The sequence below is a fragment of the Pipra filicauda genome, unplaced genomic scaffold (genome assembly GCF_003945595.2).
Source record: "Pipra filicauda isolate LSUMZ 115617 unplaced genomic scaffold, ASM394559v2 scaffold182_size1470994_pilon, whole genome shotgun sequence".
NCBI lineage: Eukaryota > Metazoa > Chordata > Aves > Passeriformes > Pipridae > Pipra > Pipra filicauda.
The window spans coordinates 409,981-432,050 of record NW_024104290.1 but is presented as its reverse complement, the minus strand read 5'-3'; the positions used below and the strand labels follow the sequence as shown (position 1 = coordinate 432,050).

At 45.9% G+C, this 22,070-nt stretch overlaps 1 protein-coding gene across 1 annotated transcript; it reads left to right on the top strand.

Annotated features, from left to right (window-relative positions):
- Positions 1-31: 31 nt before the first annotated feature.
- On the top strand, positions 32-19,600 carry ATP12A (ATPase H+/K+ transporting non-gastric alpha2 subunit). The gene is made up of 23 exons (XM_027721029.2): positions 32-186; positions 1,852-1,998; positions 3,376-3,435; positions 4,294-4,497; positions 5,082-5,195; positions 5,330-5,464; positions 6,087-6,204; positions 6,525-6,793; positions 7,515-7,713; positions 8,214-8,323; positions 9,096-9,230; positions 9,484-9,676; positions 9,867-10,042; positions 11,059-11,195; positions 11,875-12,025; positions 14,084-14,252; positions 14,879-15,033; positions 15,636-15,759; positions 16,033-16,178; positions 16,832-16,965; positions 17,955-18,056; positions 18,778-18,869; positions 19,069-19,600. Exons 1-23 carry the CDS (start codon positions 178-180, stop codon positions 19,095-19,097), a joined length of 3,108 nt encoding a protein of 1,035 aa, XP_027576830.1. The 5' UTR covers positions 32-177; the 3' UTR covers positions 19,098-19,600.
- Positions 19,601-22,070: the final 2,470 nt, after the last annotated feature.

Genomic DNA, 22,070 nt, shown 5'->3' with positions numbered 1-22,070 from the left:
CCTGCCTGAAGGATGCCAAGGTGGGAGCAGGATTCCAGCTAACACCTGCTGGCCATCTGAGAGGGACCTACCACCTCCTGCACTCCAGCTGCTCCGAGCCACTTCACCTCCAGCTGGGCTTTGGCTTTTCATCCAGAGACTTTTTCACTCCATCAGGAAAGGAATAAACTCACCAAGATGGTAAAGGTGAGTACAGTTGCAAGGGATTGCCCCTCCTGCATTCGTGTTTCTTCTTAAGAAAAAGCATGAATTTAAGTTTTAATATGCCAATGTATGCTATAAATACAAGCTAAGTGAAAAATTGAGTTAATACCAGACACTGTTGGGAGTGATCAGGTTGGAGAGGGGAGAATTCCAGGACTGGCTGGTTTGATAATCCACAGGTTCATGAGCACTTGCAAGTGCCAAAATCTGAGATTTTATGAAAATGTGCAGGTTAAGGGTTAAACATAGACCATGCATAGAAGTGATCAATAGATTCTACTAACTTCATTAATTTTCTTTGTTATGCTCTTCCAACTGCTAAGTTCTCACAGTAGAGAGCTGTTTTCATTCTCTCCTGGTCTCTCTCCTTTACAGGGATTTGAAAAGCTGAACAGATTTTTGGGTGGGATAGTTAAAGAGAGGAGGAGGAGGAGGAGGAGGAGGAGGAGGAAGGTGAAGAAAAAAATCCCAATAGATAAAGCAGACTGTGAATCTTCAGCATGCTAGAAAGAAATAGAACCTCTTGTAACAGACATGTCCCTTCTCTGGGATATTCATCACCAAACTCAAGTGCTCTGAGAAAGGGATTTCAGCCTTTTAAATCCCCAAACTACTCCCCAGCTCTTTGCTTTTCCCTTCCTCGAGATACAATGCCAAGATTTGAATATTCCAACAGTTAAAGGGCAGCTCAGGGTAAGATGCCAATTCTGAGTTCAGAACAGTATTAAGTAATAAGATGTCCCAATTATTATTTTTTTTCCTTGCTATTTCCATTACTTGAGCTCTCTGCTTTGACTCTCCTGACCCTCTGGTGCTTAATCCATAAGGAAGCCTCCAGAATGGGGTCACCCAATAGTCCTTCCAAGCCTGGCATGTAGTTTACAAGATAATTAGGAACTGGAACGTTATGATTACAGGAGCTGGTAAATCGGTGGCACAGGAAGTTTGCCCTTCAGACCACGGTGTTAACTTAAATTATTAATTAAATTAGGAAACAGCACAACCCCCGAGTTATCCCTGAGAGCAAAACATTATCTGAGGTTCAGCAGCATCCCCACGTCAGCAGCTTCCCGGCAGAAATAAGGGAATATTCTGCTAACTCCCTGTTAGTTCTGAGCTCTGTGTGAGAAGCAGCAGACTGGCTTCTCCCTGGCTCTCAGGTGGTGTTTGCCTCATCTCTCACTCGTGATTGAGTGTAAATATAAATATGTAAATGTTAACTTTAATTAAAAAAGTAACTCTCCAAGTTATGTGTCTAAAAAGCCCCAGGAACAAGCAAGTTCTCAATGAATAAATTTTCCCTCCGCTTTCCTGTTGCAAATCTTTTGCTTTTCCACTGATCTCTTCTTGGAGCTGATAAAGGACTGGATGGTTTTCACTGGCAGTGGTGGGAGCCTGGGCAGTGTTTCCACACTTGGTGTTGGACCATAAACTGCTAAAAGTGTTGCACATCCCTAAAGGAATCTCTGTAATTTACATTTGGTGAAGTCCTGCCCATGATCACTGTAACACACACTGGGTGGATCTCAGGATAGGACAGGAATTAACACTTTAAGCTGCCAGGAGAAAGGGACAGCAGTAATTCGTAGGTTTTCTACAAAAAACAGATTTGTCAGTGTTTGACTTGGTTTTTGTGGCCTTCCACAGAAAAGGTCTGATGTTTACTCAGTTGAGATCTACGGGACAAAAGATCTACAAAAAACAGAGATTGAAGATGAAGATGAGAAGCACAAAGACTTAAAAGGCAACAAGAAAAAAAAGAAGACAGAGGAACTTAAGAAAGAGCTGGACCTGGTGAGTGTTGCTGAGCTCCCATTACACCTGCCAACGAAATCCAGGGAAGGAAAATCCTGACACAGGGAAGGATTTGCTTCCTCACACCCCTGGAGTGTGCCAGGAAAGTGTTGGGCGAGATTAACACCTAAAATGAAAGATTGATTCTGGTTTAATTAAGCCACCGATGGTACAGAACATTATCTCCCCAAAAAAGGAGTTATTCCCCAGATGGAATAACTGTCACCAGTATTTCCTGACAACTGCACAGGCAGCCAGGAAACACAGGGAAAGGCACAGAGATTTCCAGCACATCCAAAAGCATGTCTCAGCTTTAAGCCTGGGTTTTTTCCCCCCAACTAACTGCACTGTGCTCCAAGGACAGTGCCCTAAGCTCAAGAAACCTATGTTTTCCTTCTGGCTTGCTCCAGACCTGCTGGCTGCTCTTGGAAATGTTGCTTCCTCTCCACACATTCCAGTTTCCCAATCTGAAACATGAGGGTAATTATACTGACCTCTTTTTGGAGCTGCTTTGAGAGCAGCTCGGACGAGAGGCTTTTTACAGCCTGGATGGTATTTCAGGGGGAAAGGACCCCAAAATGGGCCACTGGTTCTGTGATTCTGTGATAAATTTACCCATCATGTGTCCATGATGTGCCCAGTACCAGCTAAACAGTTCCCAGGCCGTTTTATCTTTGCCACCAGGGGATGTAACATCACCCTCCTGTTTCTAAAGAGAAACCAAAGCACAGACAAGTGAATTGACTCATCCAAGTGCCCATGAATCACCCCGTGAAAACAACTGTGAGATCTCTCAAATTCTTGGCTTCTAAATCTCAGCTCAGCACAGGATATAATTAGGCCAACGATACCACAGAGGTGTCACTGCAGGCAAAGGAGAAGAGCTTTGAGATTTCCCTCTCCCACACCCTTTTTAACTGTGGTTAAAACCTGTTGCCTCTCTCTGTGAGACTTGCTGGTGGATAATTTCACATCCCCTGCCTTGGCAATCCAGGGCAGAGATTGTTGTCACACGTTTTCTGCCACTGCCTGTGGTGCTGAGCCTTGTAGCACACACAAAGAGGAGTTATTTATCTAAAAGAAGCACAGACACTTGTGGCAGGCAGGATTACCACGAACCATCCTGTTCTTGTGACAGATTTGCTGGAGGAGGGAGCTATTTACAAAAGCACTCTGCAAATCAAAAGAAAACATCATCTTCCAGTGGAAGATGCTTTGCTTACCAATGTGCAGATTGTCTGTTAATGAAAGTGGGGTGTCATACAAGCAACTGGGTCCGTGGTCCCGAATCCCTGAGCGTTCTCCAGATGCCAAAATTCAAATTTCAGCAGGCTGACATTCTGCTCACTCCCATTTTCTCTCCCTTTTGGAATTCAGGATGACCACAAACTCAGCGTCTCGGACCTGGAGAAGAAGTATGGCACAAGCATCGACAAAGTAAGTCCATGGGGCATCATTAAGGAACTGCCTGAATCAGCTGCCTCTGGGCTCCCCAAAGCTTCCAGAAGCAGCAGGAAAGCATTAATAGATGTGTGTGGGTGCCTACATCCATGCTCCCACAGTAAAGCCTAAACCAGCAAGTCCATGTGCAGCTCTGACCTGGATTTAAAGTGGAGTTTCCCTCAAGTCTGAAAAAGGCTGATCTACTGTTTTGGAACCAAAATCCCTGCACAAAACGGGGCCTCGGGGTTTGCACCAGGATCTCAGCTTTTCTAAAGCTTTTATCTGATATTTTGATTTCACTGCAATTCATTTCTCACTGGCAGTGCCTGTAACAACTTATAGCAAAAGTCTGCATGGGATGACTTGGTTTTGGAGGAAATATTACATTTGAGAAATTGTGCACCTGAGTCCCTTTGACACCTGACATTTGAGTATCAAAGCACTGCAATGTGGGCAAAGCACAGACAAGAATTTCAAGAAATCCCTGAGCTACAAACACCTTGTGGAAATACAGAAACAGCAGCAAAATAACTGATGTGTGTTTTTCCCTGGCTTTCCAAACACTTAGTCCAGGTGTACTTGATTTACAACCACCAGGATAAAAACTCCTATTGGACATGGTCTCAGATTCAGTGGTCCAGTAAAGAAATATCTGGGTTTTTTTATAGCAGATAACTCATAGCAGCCACTCTGAAATCAGAAAGTTTGGGAATCAAGGTTGCGGGTCACGGCGGCTGATTTGTGACACATATAACACTGACAGAACCAGCAGCCTGTGCATTTTGTTCTGAGACAAAATAAAATGTGTTTTTCTCTGTGGCTTCATGTTAAACATGTCATTTCCTTCTGCAGGGTCTCTCTAGTGCCAGAGCAGCAGAGGTTCTGGCTCGGGATGGTCCCAACGCCCTCACTCCTCCCAAAGCCACTCCTGAGATCGTGAAGTTCCTCAAGCAGATGGTGGGAGGGTTTTCCATCCTCCTGTGGATAGGAGCTGTCTTCTCCTGGATTTCTTTTGCCATCCAGCTTGTCCAGAAAGCTGAATCACCCTTTGACAATGTAAGTAGATGAATAACCACAAAGTGAGTATTTGACCCTGTGACAATCTAAGTAATTTAAATACTACACAGTTACTCAGTAACTACAAGGAGGCCTCTTACTCTTGAAGGACTCTCCCTCTACGACTGAACACTTCTGATAAAACCTCAAATACCTGTCATACCACTTCTGTCTAGAGAGTAACTATGCAAAGGTTTTATAACCACTGGGCATAATTGCAATACTTGAGTACTCACAAGAGCAATAATGAAGTCCACAAAGAACTCCAGAGTCTTTGATTAATTCCCTTATGAGTTACACTCTGCTAGAAGTATAATTTGTTTGGGCTTGTGTCAGGTACAGTTTAGAGAAAGCTTTTAGAGACATGGGAACCTTGCTATTAAAAGCCCTTTTTATACTCAAAAAGCTTTACTAGATCACTTGCAGGGCAACACTTGAAAGCTCTTTTCTTAAACTGTCTTTTAAACTGACCAATACCACATTTTTAAAGTCTGCTGAAGCAACAGAGAACTGTGATTTATTCCAGCAGAGGAATTGCTGAACGCTTGTCTCGAATTAACTGGATTATGCCTTTTATTCATTAGCTCTACCTTGGAGTGGTCCTGGCCGTGGTTGTCATCCTCACTGGAATCTTTGCTTACTATCAAGAAGCCAAAAGCACGAACATCATGGCCAGCTTCAGCAAGATGATCCCCCAGGTGAGAACCACCGAGATGAGAGTTCACCCCAACAACGCTCCTCGGAGCGGCAGGAGCACAACGAGCCCGACCTGACTGCACCCCTTGGCAGGAGGTGCAGAGGGTGATATTTTTGTCACACTTATGTCTTTCAGCAAGCTCTTGTCATCAGAGATGCAGAGAAGAAGGAGCTGCCAGCTGACCAGCTGGTGGTTGGAGACCTCGTGGAGATCAAGGGCGGGGACAGGATCCCAGCGGACATTCGCCTCATCTCCGCTCAGGGCTGCAAGGTGAGCTGGGCTGGGAAGGGCACAGGGAAAAGGGGGAAAACAGGGTTTAGAGGCTTGGATTACACAGAAAGAATTTCTGCACGGCCGAACAGGACTTGGAAGGGCACAGAGAAAGAGGGAAGACAGAGTTTAGAGGCTTTTATTACATAGAAAGAATTTCTGCACACCCAACAGGACCTGTTAGAGCTCTGATAGATATAATCTGCTTAAATCAGAGAGCAAAGCTATGCTGTGATGCTCATCTAGGACTAACATCTCCACTCCCTGAACATCAAAACAAGCCATTAGGTCCATGCCACATTCTAGCAATGCTCTTTGCCAGGACAAAGGCAGATACACCAATACATCGTTAAGAGCCTCCACAGACATGGAAAGAAGGTTTTCAAATCATGTTTTCTTTCAGGCTTCTACTGAAAATCCCTCTGACACATACACAGCATTGACTGAACTGAATTCCCACAGAAATAGTCTCTGTCAGTGACAGCAGAACTCAGAGAAAAGGCACTGAGAGGTTTTTGTGGCCCTGTCACTGATTATTAAATGTGCTGCCACCTTGCCTTCTGGGCCAGACATCACTGTGTGTTACTAACCTTAACATGGGCATGTCTCCATTTCATTAAAGGTGGACAATTCTTCACTCACAGGGGAGTCAGAGCCACAGTCCCGCTCCTGTGACTTCACCCACGAGAACCCCTTGGAGACCAGGAACATCGCCTTCTACTCCACCACCTGTGTGGAAGGTGGGTACAGAGACAAGGGCCTCCAGAAAGGGTCCTGCTAAATCACTGAAGCAATTCTGCTGCAAGGAACTCCAGGGGGGGTTAATTGCTCACAAGAAGCTACTGTCCCAAGAAGAACAAAATAAAACCTAAAGCACTAGGATGGTCACAGTATCAACCAGCAGGGCTTTGTCTGAACAGTACCCTGGTCACGCGTGCAACAATCAATTAATTGTGGCTTCCCTGTGGGTTTTCCATCAATAATCCCTTGGAATGTCAAGCTGCAGGTGCCTCTAAGAACCTGTCTGTCCTGGAGCTGACAGGTCTCCCTGTTTCTGCAGGCACTGCCACTGGCATTGTCATCAACACCGGGGACCGCACCATCATCGGCCGCATCGCATCGCTCGCCTCGGGCGTGGGCAACGAGAAAACCCCCATCGCCATCGAGATCGAGCACTTCGTGTTCCTGGTGGCAGGAGTGGCCATCTCCGTCGGGGTGCTCTTCTTCATCATATCTGTCTCCATGAGGTACCAGATTCTGGACTCCATCATCTTCCTCATCGGCATCATCGTGGCCAATGTGCCCGAGGGACTGCTGGCCACGGTGACGGTGAGTCCGGGCTCGGGTGCCACTCCAGTTCTTGTCCGAGTTGTCTTTGAAAGAGGGGGTGGGATTTTTTTTCCCCCATGGAGCTGAAAGGATAAACACTTCATTTTGGAATTCTGGCATAACCGAGTCATTAATCCTAAAACCAACAAACCAGTCTGAAATGAGGTTCTTCAAGCACCGTTCTCCCTCAATCGCTGACCAGCAGAATGACACGACTCATTTCCCCACAGCCTGTTCCCGTTTGGAAAGGAGGACATTGCACCCTAAAAGATGCATGAAAACTCCACTTACTAACACATCTGTGGCATCACTGAAATCCCTGGCTGAGGAGCAGCACTGCTGAGCACTGGTAGCTCTAAAGCACCAGCAGTAGTGCAACAATGAAGAGAATCATTTCAGGATTCATTAAGTTGGTGACCAGGAGCTCCCCCCATTGTAGGTTCTTCCAGCTAAAACAGCCTCTTAACTGCTAAGACATTCTTATTTCTATCAGCAGGCAAGCAGGTTCCTCTCAGCATTGAATGCACTTGTGCTGATTACAGCCAAACCTTAGGGTTTTAAAAAAGAGAGAAAAAAACCTGCACTGTAGTCAATCAAAAGCAAAAAAATTCAAATGTTCTCTTCAAAAAACGAAACCCTTAACAAATCCCTGGAGTATGTAACCTCACTACACCCCTCTAATCATCCCTCACTAACAGCTGGACTTCTTTGCTCCTGCCAGGTGAGTCTGTCCCTGACAGCCAAGCGCATGGCCAAGAAGAACTGTTTGGTGAAGAACTTGGAAGCTGTGGAAACTCTGGGTTCTACCTCCATCATCTGCTCTGACAAGACAGGGACCCTCACCCAGAACAGGATGACTGTGGCTCACCTCTGGTTTGACAATCAGATCTACTCAGCAGACACCAGTGAAGACCAAACAAGTAAATGTGGCAATGGGGGATGTGGGAAGGGGCAACTCCTTGGGTCAGAGCTGGGATGTTCACACCTACTGGCTGCCAAACTGGTGCCAATGGGAATGTCTTCTGTAGTTAAACCAGACATGTCCTTCCACACAGACGTGCAAAGTCCCTTCTTAGACATGTAGAGATGTGAAAATAAGAATTAATATTTGAACTCCACTCACAGGAAGTCTGGGGGAGGTTCTACTCCAGAGCCCTCTGCCAACAGTACATTTAGGAGGGAAATGAACAGAGAAACATCATCTGAACACCTTCACCAGCACTGTTAACTGATGGATGGAAAAGTTTGGGCCAAAATGTTTTTCTCTAAAAGAACCTGTCGAAAGAGCAACTTTTTTTCTGCAAATACACCAATTCTGCTGTTTCACACTTAAGCTTCTACCTCTATCCCATAATGTGCCATAGGATGCAATGATCCCACAGTGGGCTAAAGGATGCCTCGTGTGTTTTGCTTCCCCCAGCCCAGCCCTTTGACCAAACCTCTCCGTCGTGGACAGCGTTATCCAAAATCGTGACTCTCTGCAACCGGGCGGAATTCCGGCCAGGCCAGGAGAACCTCCCCATAATGAAGGTATTGCCCACTTCACACCAGCTTATTTCCCTTCCTCTGAGGGGACAATTTGTTCTGCTCAGCTTTAGGAATCTCTGAGTTCCCATTGACAGTGGTATTACTACTGTACACTCACAAAACACTTAACACAGGGGAAAAACCCCACGCAGCCAAGAGTAGGGAATTACAGAATCACAGAGGATCCTGAACTGGAAGGGATTCACAATTCCAGCTCCTGGCCCTGCACAGGATATCCCCAAGAATCCATGTCTGGGAGTATTGTCCAAACACAGCTGTACCTGTGAGGGAAAAGGCAACACAAGCAGCAAGAATCTCTACACTAATAATTACTACGCTATTAATTTAATATAGCGAAGGTAAACATGCCTTAATGAGTGTCTTTACACTTGACTGCTTGAAGGCAGTAAATTCCAGTGACCACATGACCAGAACATATCCTTGATTTCTGCTGTTTACTCACCAATGCCTTCCTCAAGGTAATTTGGATTTGTGCCTCAGTTAGGTCACCTAGAACTGTGTCACAAAGCCACCACACGAACCTGAGGGTGCTCACAAATCTGCCTTCCAAAATCAAACACTGATTTTCTCTTGGCTGCAGCTCAGCTCTAACTCCAAGGCCAGACATTCCAAATTTTTACTGTCACAATTTTCCAGGACAGCTTGAAGATTCATTGTAGATTCATTACTGCTAAAGCAGAAAACGTGTTATTGAATCACGGAAGTGCAAAAGTACTACAAAAGCTGTAAACTGTTCCTTCTTTTGTGCACACAGAGAGTCGTGGTGGGAGATGCCTCTGAAACAGCTCTGCTTAAGTTTTCTGAAGTAATTTTGGGTGATGTCATGGATATCAGAGCACGGAACAAGAAAGTGGCTGAAATTCCTTTCAACTCTACCAACAAATTCCAGGTGTGTTTCACTTTTGGAATTCATTTTATGCCAGATTTATCCCAGCTTAAACCATTTCTATCACTGGGTCTAATGCAACTATTTGTGACCTGGAAGTCTTAATGCAGTAAATAGCAAGTTATAATAGCAAGCATAATACATTTGATGGAATGTATGATATCCTCGTGGAAGAGAACATTACTTCCATGGAAAACTAGGAGCAAAAAAGGACCATTTCTGCTCTTCCAACCCATTTCCCATTTGTGGCACACAGCTCTCCATCCACGAGACCGACGACCCCAGTGACAAACGCTTCCTGCTGGTGATGAAAGGGGCCCCAGAGAGGATTTTGGAGAGGTGCAGCACCATCATGATCAACGGCAAGGAGGAACCACTGGACAGCGAGAAGGCAGAAGCTTTCCAGACAGCCTACATGGAGCTGGGGGGCATGGGAGAGAGAGTGCTGGGTGAGTCCAGCTGGAGGGGCTGCCTGAGATCTGCAGGAAAATGGGATTTAAAGTCTTGGCACATCCAGCATGTCTGGAAAAGTGGTTGAGTGCACTGGAGTTCTACGGGCAAGAGCAAACCCTGGTGTCACACAGCAAAACTCTCCTCTTTCTCCCGCTGTGCATCGCACCAACCCCAGTTTCTTTTCAGGTTTCTGCCACTTGTACCTGCCTGAAAACGAGTTTCCAGACACCTACCAGTTCGACACCGATTCCATGAACTTCCCAACCTCCAACCTGTGCTTTGTTGGGCTCTTATCCATGATTGACCCACCCCGTTCCACGGTGCCAGACGCCGTCTCCAAATGCCGCAGTGCCGGGATCAAGGTAGGGGTTTTACAGGGAAAACCACGGTGATCCTACAGAAATACTCAGGATAACAGAGCTTTTAAGAACTTCCACCACGTTGTCATGAAGTATCTTTCACGAAGCAGCCCCCAAAAATCTAAACATTCGTTAGTAACACCCTAGAACTGTAACTTAAAGAAACCACCAGAGGCAAAACAGTTTAACTTAAGTGGGAATTTGGCTACAGGAACTGCACAGAACCCCAAAACTGGGAATCCAAACTTGCCAAAGCTCAGATAGGGCCTCATCAGACCTATTGCTAGAATACAGAAGCCATGCCAGCTACAATTACTTGTAAACAGAGTAAAGTGACAGAAGCAACTCTTGAGAAGGCATCAGGACACCAGGGCTACACTTGCCAAGAACTTTAACCCACAGGAATCACAAATCTCAAAACTGTTCAAGTTGAATGTGAAACAATAATTCCCCTCATTTCACTCCTAGGGGATCCCCAGGTAAACTTTCAGCTCTAAGCAGAGGTGAGATCTGTCTAAGTAAAGGAAAATCATCTCTGGAATTGCAGATCTCAGATGAGATGAATCCCAAGCCTGATGAAATTTTCTATAGTCTGAAGACAGATCTGGCAGCTTTTCTTCAAGGAAAAAAAGAAAAGGCTGTGTCTTATCTGTCAGGACACCTCAGTCACAAGGATCCATTTTAAGATGCAATATTCTAAGGAGCTCTCACCATTGAACATACCCAATATAGATCCTTATATAAAGGCTTCTTAATTCTGCATTATTCTCACCTTGCTGCCTGTGACAAGTTCTTCCTTTACAGCCCTGATAAAACAGCCTCAATAAGGAGAGTCAGAGTCCTGCCGTCGACGTGGAGCTCAGTAATTACTGCTCATAGTCTCCCTTTGTTATTCACATAGCACAGCTTTCCCACCCTAAACTGCTTCCCGGGCTTGCAACAATAGATATTCCACCTTATCTCACTCCAGCCGGGGCATACCCGTTTGTCACTCACCCCAGTGCCTGTCCCTTGCCCAGGTTATCATGGTCACTGGCGACCACCCCATCACGGCCAAGGCCATTGCCAAGAGCGTGGGCATCATTTCAGCCACCAGTGAGACCGTGGAGGACATTGCCAAGCGCCTCAACATTCCCGTGGAGCAGGTCAACAGGAGGTAAGAGCAAACAGAGCACAGGGAATACCTGTGGGCTCATTTTCCTGCTCCCTCCACGGAGCTTTTACAGCCCAGTTCTACACCCACCTGCCTTCTGCTCTTCTGCTCCATGGCACGTTCCCAGTTGTGTCCATCCCATGTGCCATCCCTACCTAAACAACTCGCTGGCTCTCATCTTTTTTCTCAAAGAAAACCCAGCAAATTATCCTTTACAGATCACGTTTGATTCACTGTCACAGCCCTTTTGACAAAACACACGTAAAGCAAAATTCAGAATCACGCTACCTAAAGACCAACAGTCCAAATTCCTCTTTCACCCACCAAATGTGAAAAAAAAAATAGCATCACAAGGGAAGGATAAAAGCTCTTTACAGAAGGGATGTCTTCCCCTTCTGCTGTCCCTCCCTCCCACTGAGAGGCCTCTTTAAAATGCATTTTCTGCTGCTCGGGAAGAAGCTTCAATGACTCCCCTCTGTATCCAGGTAACTGTAATTCACTCCGCATTTCTGCGGCGCCTTTCATTCAACACCTGCTGATTAACAACAAACTGCTTCCGAAATTACCTCCATTTGCCGCTTCCCCACTACCCAGCTGCATTTACGTGCTTTCCACGAGTGCACTATTTTTATCTGAGCCTTTTAATTCGAAAATTCACCCAGCTCTCCCCCGGCTCTTGCAGGGAAGCTACAGCAGCCGTGGTTAATGGGATGGAGCTGAAGGACATGAACTCGGAGCAGCTGGATGAGATCCTGTGTAACCACTCCGAGATAGTCTTTGCTCGGACATCGCCCCAGCAGAAGCTGATTATAGTCGAGGGCTGCCAGAGGCAGGTGAGTAAGAGGTGGGGAAGGTTCCATGCCCTTCAGGAGCTTTCCCCGGGTATCAGCCGCGTGGTGAGAGGGTGGAAGGCAATTCCCGGTGCTCCCTGAGCTCTGTTTATACTCTTTGCACTGAGCAGGAACATTATCTAACAGATTGCCACCAACACCGCCTGGACAGAATCCAAGCCACTCAGATCCCTGCTACACACTCTGAACTCCTGCTGACAAAATGAGCTTTCCCTGGGCTTCGCTGGCTTGGAGCTGTAGCCAGGGTCTGGATTTCGGATTCTAACTCTGAGAAGCAGCTGTGCTGCACATAAAGCCTCCTGGGCAGAGACTGCACTGCTTGGGAAGCTGCCTTCCCTCGGGAATCCTGTCAGCCCAGATAAAAGCAACACCCTGCCACATCCTCTCACCTTATCTCTTGTGGCCATTTAGACCCGTGTGCTGCTGCCCACAGGAATGTTCAGGAGTGAGGTGGGTTAGGGGTGGGCTTGGCAGTGCTGGGTTAACAGGTTGGACTTGGTGAGCTTAAAGCTCTAAAGGATTTATGATTCTAAAGGTATGAACCCCACAAATTGTCACAGGGTGATTTATTCACGACCAAGCCTTATGTCTGGTGCTTTCAAAGGCTGTAAATCAACCCACAGAAAGCAGGATTTAAAGACAGTTTGTCCCATCCACAATATTATGTAAAGGAGTGTGGAGTGCAGCCAGCACAGGAGGCAGAGAAATGACACCTACAGAGCTCTGTAAAAGATGCAAATTGCCACCAAAAGATCCTCCCTTCAGAAATGACATCTTCCAGGTAGATGCTGTGAATCAAAGCTGATTCACAGTGCTGTGCCTGGGCTTTGTAGAGAAGACATGGCACAAGACATTATTTTAGTTCTGTAGTTATGCCAGCACTAAGCTTTCCAACCAGCATTATCAGCTCGTGGGGTTTAAGCCTGGGCTGCTTTCAGGAGAGTGGGGGAAAAAAAAAAAAAAAAGATAAAAAAGAGATGAAATGGAAAGATCTTATTTCTTGAATGGTCTCTGTTTGGCACGTGGTGGGTAAATGTGCTCTGCACTGCTCAGACACCCACACTCCTGGGAGATTTGGCTCTTTAGAGGATGGAAAGGAACAGCCTCCCCCCTCAAAACTCAGTCTCCATGCTATGTTTAGTGCTTAGAGCTTATAAGCCCTTCTGTACATGGCATTATTTATAGGTAGTGACACTGAGCTAAATCCCCCCAGGGACAGGACACTCAGCATTTCTATTAATCACTTTGTCAGGGTTTTTCCCACTTGGAACACCCTGTATTGCATCAAACCACAAACTCCTGCATCAGCTGGAGCAAGACCTTTAGCTGCAGGATAGTCCCATGGGAAGATAACAAAGAAGCTGAGCTGGATAAGCAGAGTTTTCCATCTTTTGGATTACTGGAGCAATTCTAGCCCAGGCTGGTGATGGCCAGAAGGTGTTGGGATAGGATGGGAATGGGGTCTCACTCAGCAGTTACATAATTTACAATTAGGATGAAACCTGGCTGATTCTGTAGGCACCTCACAAAATAACCCCAAAAAACAGGACAGAGCATGTTATGTCAACCAAACCTCCCACAGATGACAGAGGTGAACCTGGGTCTGCTCTGACAGGGATAGACCACATATATATATATATATATATATATATAGGTGGATATCTAAATCTTTCAGCTTATACTCCACAGAAAGAAGCTATCAGATTAATTGCATTTGAAGTGCATCTAACGGAGGTGTCTACTCTGTAGGATGTAGGAAATCACATCCCTGAATTTTCCATATTTCTACTAGAGTAGGAACCTAAATGACCAACTCAGAGACAGACATTATCACACCAAAGTCCAAGGTTGCTGTCCAAACCCTACCCACCATCCCTCTGATCCCTGGCTGTTTTCTGGGGGTACAAAGAGGAGTCAGAACTTCCCTTCAGCATCTTTTTTCTAGAGATGTAAAGAGTGTGCTGAGAGCAGCCTGTCCTTAGGGGCAAACAACCCCCCTCTCCCCCCCAACCCACAGCTGGATCCTTTTGTGTGTTCCAGGGAGCAGTTGTTGCCGTGACTGGAGATGGAGTCAACGACTCCCCCGCCCTTAAAAAAGCAGATATTGGAATTGCCATGGGCATTGCTGGCTCTGATGCAGCTAAAAATGCAGCTGATATGGTTCTGCTGGATGATAACTTTGCTTCTATCGTCACGGGAGTGGAGGAAGGTAAAAATAATGTTGCTGCCCACCTTCTGAGCTGAGAGCTGCTGTCACACAGCACTGGCCAGCCCTCCTGGTCCTTCCCCCCTGCACTCACCTCCTCTTTTTTTTGCTTTCTGGATTTGGAGATGTGATTTTGATATTTGGGGAAATTGGGAATTAATTCCACTCATAGACATGAAAGTCATCCCCTCTCTCACACAGCATTGATTTGCTACTGCTGTTTGATCAAGCTCCAGACAAAGGCACTTCCCAGCTTGTTCCCATTAGAATACAAATTGTTTTCTCTACATTTTCAGTTTATTATTTGCTCCACTCTCACCATAAAGATTCTGGGGTTTCCATTGAAACCACAGCATGTTGTGGAATGGGACTTTCCCCTCAAACTTTCTCATTGAAAGAGGGTTTTTATTACACTTGAATTTTCAGGAGGCTCTAAGGGAAGGTAGGTTAGCAGTTAAAAAAAACAAACAAACAAACAACAAAAATAACCTGTAAAATGCATGAGGAAACATATGAGGAAAGTCAACATAAGCAGTAAATGTTTTCACTTCGTTTAGCTAAAAATGGAACTTTTTTGCTGGAAAACACTTAAGAATTCACTTTTACACAAGAGTTTCCTTCTCCCCCAGGCCGCCTGATCTTTGACAACCTGAAGAAAACCATTGCCTACACCCTGACCAAGAACATTGCTGAGCTCTGCCCCTTTCTCATCTACATCATTGCCAGCATTCCGATGCCCATTGGCACCATCACCATCCTGTTCATTGACCTGGGCACAGACATTGTAAGTCATGTTTGAAGTCATGTTTGAAGTCATTTTCTGCTGGAATATCAAGCTAGAGGGGCTGGGTGCAAAGGGAATGCAGAACAAAGGAAGGTTTCCCTGCCTTACCCTGCAGCCCAGTAACAAGGTAGTGAAAGAGGAAGGTAAAAGCAGCCAGGGGTAGAGAAAGAAGAGTAGAAAACAACAGCTACCTGCAGAGGGGGAGAGGAAGCAAAACCTGTGCTGACAAGAACAATCAGAAGTGAGCAAACACCAGTGTTTCAATCAAGAGATCCCAGAAATCACTGCAGTTACTGCAGGGGATGAACACCAGGTATTTCACCAGAGCCAAGGCACCTGAAAGGCCCTTTAATGTTTTTTTTTCATATCCTCCAGCTCTTTCTGTTGTCATGGGATCACCAGACCTAGGAAACAGTCTCAGAGTCCCCTCAAACCCTTGAAACATGTCTAGGGAACACCCCAGGGATCCTTCTGTCCCCTTTGGATCCTGACAAGGCAGCACATGTGAACAGAACCACCTGAGAGCTGAAACTTTGCTGACAAACACCCGGGAAACAGGCCAGTGCTGCCCCCAGGGCTCTGATGGGTTGTTTCTGCTGCAGATCCCCTCCGTGGCTCTGGCCTACGAGAAAGCTGAGAGCGACATCATGAACAGGAGACCTCGGAACAAGAGGACAGACCGGCTGGTGAACGAGCAGCTGGCTGTGTACTCCTACCTGCAGATCGGTAGGTTGGCCTCCCAAACACTGCCTGGCATCAGCAAAGCAAGACAGAGTCAAGCTGATCCATTTTTTTAAAAAACAGAGAGCTGAAACTCGACTCCCTGCTCTGCAAATTTACCAGCTCCCTTCTATTATTCAACACCACAACAGGGTTTTTATCTACAGGGAGCAAGAAACTTGGAGCACCAAGAGCTCTAAAACTACCTGTAGGCTCATGGCATGTTCCCCAGTGCTCCTTAATCTGGTTCTTCCTCATTGCAGCCCTTTGATTTTGCAGGTATCATACAGTCAGTGGGAGCCTTTGTGACCTATTTCACAGTCTATGCTGAGCAAGGTTTCCTCCCTTCCACCTTGCTGGGTGTGAGGGTCAACTGGGAAAGCAATGCCATCAATGACTTCGAGGATTCCTATGGACAGCAGTGGGTAAGGAAGCACTGAAAATTCCTTGCACTGCCCCTCCTTAAAAATTTTATACTCTCTAAAAAATTCTATACTCTCCTCCAAAAGAAAGAAAGGAAAATGAGATTTAAATGCGATTCTAATTAGTTGCCACACAATGTTCCTTCAGGATACACTCTTTAGAGCTTCCTGGCACCCAGCTTTCATTCAGCCTCCATTCTTTCATTCATTCTTCTGCAGTTTGCCCACTTTCTCATTCAGAGCCTCTGGAGATGCACCTTCTTCCCTGGACTGTGTGTTTAAGCCCATCCAAATCAATCACAAGCATCATCTCTCAGCCCTGCTCCTGAACAGCACCCTGCAAACAGTACTTTGCAGTCTCTGCCTCCCCCTTTCCCTCCTCACTCCCCCTCACTCATCCTGCAGGAATCACAAGGCAGAAGCACTAATAAATGAACACAAACACCTCCTCACCCCCAGCTCGTGCTGCAGCCTCGTGACTCAGGCACAGCACCTGTTGGACTAAAACTGGCCCAAATCTGATCCCTGTGGATCTAAATCTGGAATAACTCTGCATTTACACCTTGGGAGCCGAAATAAACCCTACTCTCGAGTTTTGCAGCCTCCTGCACGAGATGTCTGATAGAACACTCCCTGATTTTTCCTTCTCTTTGCAGACCAAATACCAGAGGACCTATCTGCAGTGGACAGGCTACACAGCCTTCTTTGTGAGCATCACCATTCAACAAGTCGCTGACCTGATCATCAGGAAAACACGGAGAAATTCCATTTTCCGGCAGGGCCTTTTCAGGTGAGTTTTGCAGATTTGACACGTGGGATCCCAGAATGGGTTGGGTTGGAAGGGACCTTAAAGATCATCCAGTTCCACCCCTTTGCCACCTTCCACCAGACCAGGCTGCTCCAACATCCAGCCTGGCCTTGGACACTTCCAGGGATGGGGCAGCCACAGCTTCCCCAGGCAACCTGTGCCAGGGCCTCCCCACCCTCGCAGTAAGGAATTCTTTCCTAATATCTAATCTAAACCCATGTTTCAAGTTATCCTGCAGCTCATTTCAGAAGCAGGTCAGCTCAGTGATTTGACCCACTCACGTTCAGCCTTTGCACAAAGACCAGGTTTGGCCTCAAGCAACCACAAATCTCAGACAAACATTTTACTCCACCTCCCCTTCCCCCCTTTCCTGCTTCAGGAGAGGGGTTTTCTTTTAAAGCAAGGCATCGTATTCATTATCCTGAAAATGCATCAGCTTTAAACTAACTCTCCATTCATTAAAATGCTCACTATAAAAAAAAAAAAAGGGGGGGAGTTTCCTTTCCAGATTATTTTCTCAACTTCTTTATGTAGTTATCAACAGATAGCACGTTTGGAGCTCTCTGAGATAACTCCAGGCTCCAGAAGGGGAAATACCAGCTGGCCACCCTCTGCACCCTTCAATCCCACGGGAGCCAGGGAATTCAAAATATCTACTGGGACAGAGGCCACAGAGCACAGCAGGCATTCACCCCAGGCATTCCCGATAGGAGGGCGATTTGTTCTCCATCCTTTATCTGCAGGGCCAGAGCCCACACCTGTGTGCACTTCCTGCTTCCATTAACACCTGAGTCACGCTGGGCACACTCCCAGTGCACGCTGTGTGTGCATCCCAAAGCTTGCTGCCAGCTGGGAATGCTGCCAGGGAGAGCAGAGCCCACCCTGTGTCCCCAGTGCCCGCCTGGGGCAGCTCATTCCACCTGTGCCCCCAGGGATAAGGAGCTGTAACTCCTCTTTGCTCTTCCCTGCAGGAACAAAGTCATCTGGGTGGGCATATTTTCCCAGATAGGAATTGCTTTGATCCTCACCTACGGCCTTGGACACGTTACAGCCCTGAATTTCACACCTCTCAGGTGAGTTTTGGTGCTGCTGAACTTCCCTTGCCCTCCACAGACAAACACACCACGGGAGGAGGGTGCCCATGCAGGGGTAAATACTGAAGAATATTCATTATGAAGAGCAGAACGGGCTATTTCTTAACCAAAAAGGACATTATTATCATGATTTCCACACTATTCCACAGATTTACTACTGAGCATCCAGAAACTTGCCTGTGTAAAGCAAACATTTTAATGCTTATTTTTCCAACATCCCCAATATTTTGGTGAGAATAGCCAGCACTTAACTTTTATTCTAAAGAGATCCCTGTCAGAATAGCCAGCACTTAACTTTTATTCTAAAGAGATCCCTGTCAGAATAGCCAGCATTTAACTTTTATTCTAAAGAGATCCCTGTCAGAATAGCCAGTATTTAACTTTTATTCTAAAGAGATCACTGTCAGAATAGTCAGCATTTAACTTTTATTCTAAAGAGATCACTCTCAGATATGCTCCATTTCTCTGCCATTTTCAGAGGCTGTAATGCCACCACCAGGCAATGTTTCCTTCTGAATAGGATCTGGAATAGATTCATTCTGAGACTTTATAGGCACATTTGAGTGCTCAGTTAAGACAAAGGAAAGAGGCCCAAAAGTCCAGATTCTCTTTTAGTGACACCAAACAGCACAGAGGCCCCGGAATGGCAGCTGGGTGGTTGGTAATGCCTCTGACTGAGCCCCTCTTCCCACCCTGCCAGGTTCCAGTACTGGTTTGTGGCTGTGCCCTTTGCCATCTTGATCTGGGTCTATGATGAAATCCGTAAGCTGCTCATCAGGAGGTACCCAGGAAGTAAGTACAGGATTCTTCCAGTTTAATATTTTGATTTAATGTGTCTTTTCCTACCCTTTCACTCACACCCCCACCCCCCCCAGCCACTGCTCACAGGTGGCTGCTTAAAAATGAACCATTTGTTGCCAGTCATCACTTTGCCTTTCTGAGGGAAAAAAATAACTGATTTTTTTTTCTCCTCTCCCTTCTCCTCCTGCAGGTTGGTGGGACAAGAACATGTATTATTGAAACAGTCCTTACCAAAGGTTTTCTTCCTCCTCCTGGAGAGATTCTTCCCCACCTGACTCAGCCTCTGCTGCTTTCAAGTCCTGTCTGTGCAATATTAAGCATGGATTTTGCCCCACGATGGGGTGAAATGATTTCATGAGTTTAATGAAGAAATAAGGACTTTAGAGGTTGATGAATTAGCTCCCACTGTACTGTAAAGCCAAGACTTGTCTAGAAATTGAAATACTACCTATTTTTGTAACGACTACAATCTCCCCTCGTTCAAAGACGAAGTTGGAGAACACTCTGAGAGGAAAACACACATAAAGGACAAAAAAAAAAACAAACCAAAAGACAGAAATTCCATGCAATCTAAGGCATTAATTTGCACTGAAGGTGTTGTTTGCTGATTTTGTTCTGGTGGAAGTGAATTCCAAGCCAGTGCATACACAGATCTGTATTCCCTTACCAAGGGTAAAAGTGCTGTATAGGAACAATTTGTTAATAAAACTTTTTCCAGAAAACTGTTCTCCACCTTATTTTCTTACAAAGACTGAGAAAAACTGAGTGGAACAGGGAAGGACCTGACCTCTCTGCCAGGTCACAGGGGAAAGAGGTGCCCCCCTTTACAGCCCAACATACTTGAAATACTCCTTTTGACAAATTCCTTTCGAAAAATCAAGGCACAAAGCAGAAGATTTGAGCACTTTGAGAGCCAAGATTCAATACTTCCTTTCCAAAGGCGACAATCTCCAAGGCAAAATAACCCTTGGGATGGGTTAGACAGGAACAGTTAAAGCTCTCTTGGAAACCAGCTCTTGAATAGGGTCATTTCAGCAGGAACCAGGAGGTCCCACATCTTGTTTAGACCAGGGCTCTACCAATTTTAAAGCAAATGATAAATGATATGTATTAAATTTCACGTTTCAATACAAGCCTGGACAAGCTGTAGGGAAGGAACAAAGGCAGAAAGAGGAGTTGCATCAAACAGCCAGAGGGACTGCCAGGGAGGGAGAGACCAAGGGAAGAGCTGCAGGAGGGGAAGGAGAGGAGTGTTTTCCAACCTAAAGCTGCCTGTCCAAAAGTCCACACCCTTCTGTTGGGAGCTGCTTTGCATTTTGTGACCTTCCTTCCTTAAAACTCCTCACCTTAATAGCTGGCTGGGCATTGCACAGGGTATCAATTACACTGGGTATCAACAGAGGGACGGGAAGAAGAGGAATTGCCAAGGAAGAAGGAAGAGGGACAGAAAACAATGAGCCTGTAAACAATGGGTGAGTCCAAATTCCAGATAAATGTGCTGCTTATCACTGGTTAATGCAATCCTGGAGCACACCAACAACAGCAGGAGAGGTGCCAAGCTGACTCATTCCAACACCTTGGCACTTGCCAGGAGCCAGCACTGATTTGTTTTGTTTCCTGTTTAAAAGATGGGAAAGATGTGAGGAGAAATTCCACGGGTGAGCAACATGAGCTGCTTTCCAGCATCTCCAGACTGGCCAAAATATCTGTTCAAACAGAGACAAGAGGAAAGGAAGAGGAGAGGGACTCGATGTGAGGGGGCAGTTACTGCACAGAACCAGGAAAGAATATAATAGCTGTGGTTGTCTTACTCCAAAAACAAAATATATTTTCTTGAAACAACCTATAGAAAAAAATGACTGGATAGGTTGTATAGAATACACAGGAATATGCAAGGCTAAAAGACAAAACCAAGAGCCACAGGAGAGGAGTTTCCCAGGATTCCAAGGCCAAGTGGCAGCTGTAACCCTGGAACCTGATCTGGCTGCTTCTTGATGTTTCCAGGAACATTCTTCTGCCATATCACAAAACATCTCTGTCTGACACCTGCAGCCTCCCCACTGTCAGAGGGAACTTTGCTCTGGGATGGAAGAAGAGTCAAATAAAGAAACAGGAAGAAACAAAGCAACACAGACTGGAGAAAAATTCAGCAGCAGAGGAGAAAAAAAAGAGAAGTTCTGAGAGGAAAACTTAAAAGATGGATGTGATCCATCCATTTTGACACCAACATATGCTCCTGAGAGAGGAGCAAAAGAATTCTGCTCTTCTGTCATAGCAGTGTCTGGAAACCACCAAATGTCTGTCTCCACGTCCCCTGTGTGCAGGAGTGAGTGGGGAGGAATGGCAGCACCACATTCCCCACCTGTATCATCATTTTAGGGGGGGGGGAAAAGCAACAGATAGAACATCAGCAACAGGAAAAAAAAGCAAACCAAACCAATAAAAAAAAAAATAAAATAAAAACTAAAGGGAGCTGATGATCTGGAGCAAACACCTTGAACCCTGCAAATGGTTCTGAAACAGTTTGCTCTCATACCTGTAGAGTCAGTTTTGCTTCTAACAAGAATTGCCAACAAATGTTCCTTTGTGTTGCCAGTGTTGCTTAGTCACAGCTCTCCTCAGAGGCTGAGATTAGTCTGTGTGCACCCTGTCAGCTCTGCAGTCTGTGACTCCATCACACCAGCATTCCTTTGAGAGACAAGATGTTCTTTGCAATCTGTTTTACCATATCAATGCCCAAGCAGAAAGCTCCAATCAAAGCAACTGAAAAGACAAGTGAAGAAATCAGAATATCGACATGATTTTCCACGAGGGCAAAGCCTAAAGACAGAGCCACTGTTTCTACATCTCAGAGCATTCCCATTATTACAAAAGAAAAACAGACAAACAGGCCACAGGCACGGAAAGAATGAATCCTGCATTTGCTCCTGGCATTTTTGTTGGTTTGAACCAGCAAACCTGGGAACTGCTGCACAGGACAGGGCAGGTCATTGCATGAGAGCAGAGCAGGGACCTCCCAGCCCAGTGTCACCATCCTCTGTTGACATCCAAGGCATGAGGGTTTGGGATCTGATGCAAGAGAGTGTGGAACTCAACACAGGCCTCTTTTAACCCCATAAACTCAGAGAGCACTGCTATGTCCACAGGGAGAAGGTGGCACAATCCAGCTGCAAACTTCAGCAACTCAAACAC

Bases quoted from the DNA above. Each gene is read 5' to 3' on its own strand.
- ATP12A (XM_027721029.2), top strand. The intron at 5,465-6,086 runs GTGAGCTGGGCT...ATTTCATTAAAG, and splicing joins TCTCCGCTCAGGGCTGCAAG to GTGGACAATTCTTCACTCAC. The intron at 12,026-14,083 runs GTGAGTAAGAGG...TGTGTGTTCCAG, and splicing joins TCGAGGGCTGCCAGAGGCAG to GGAGCAGTTGTTGCCGTGAC.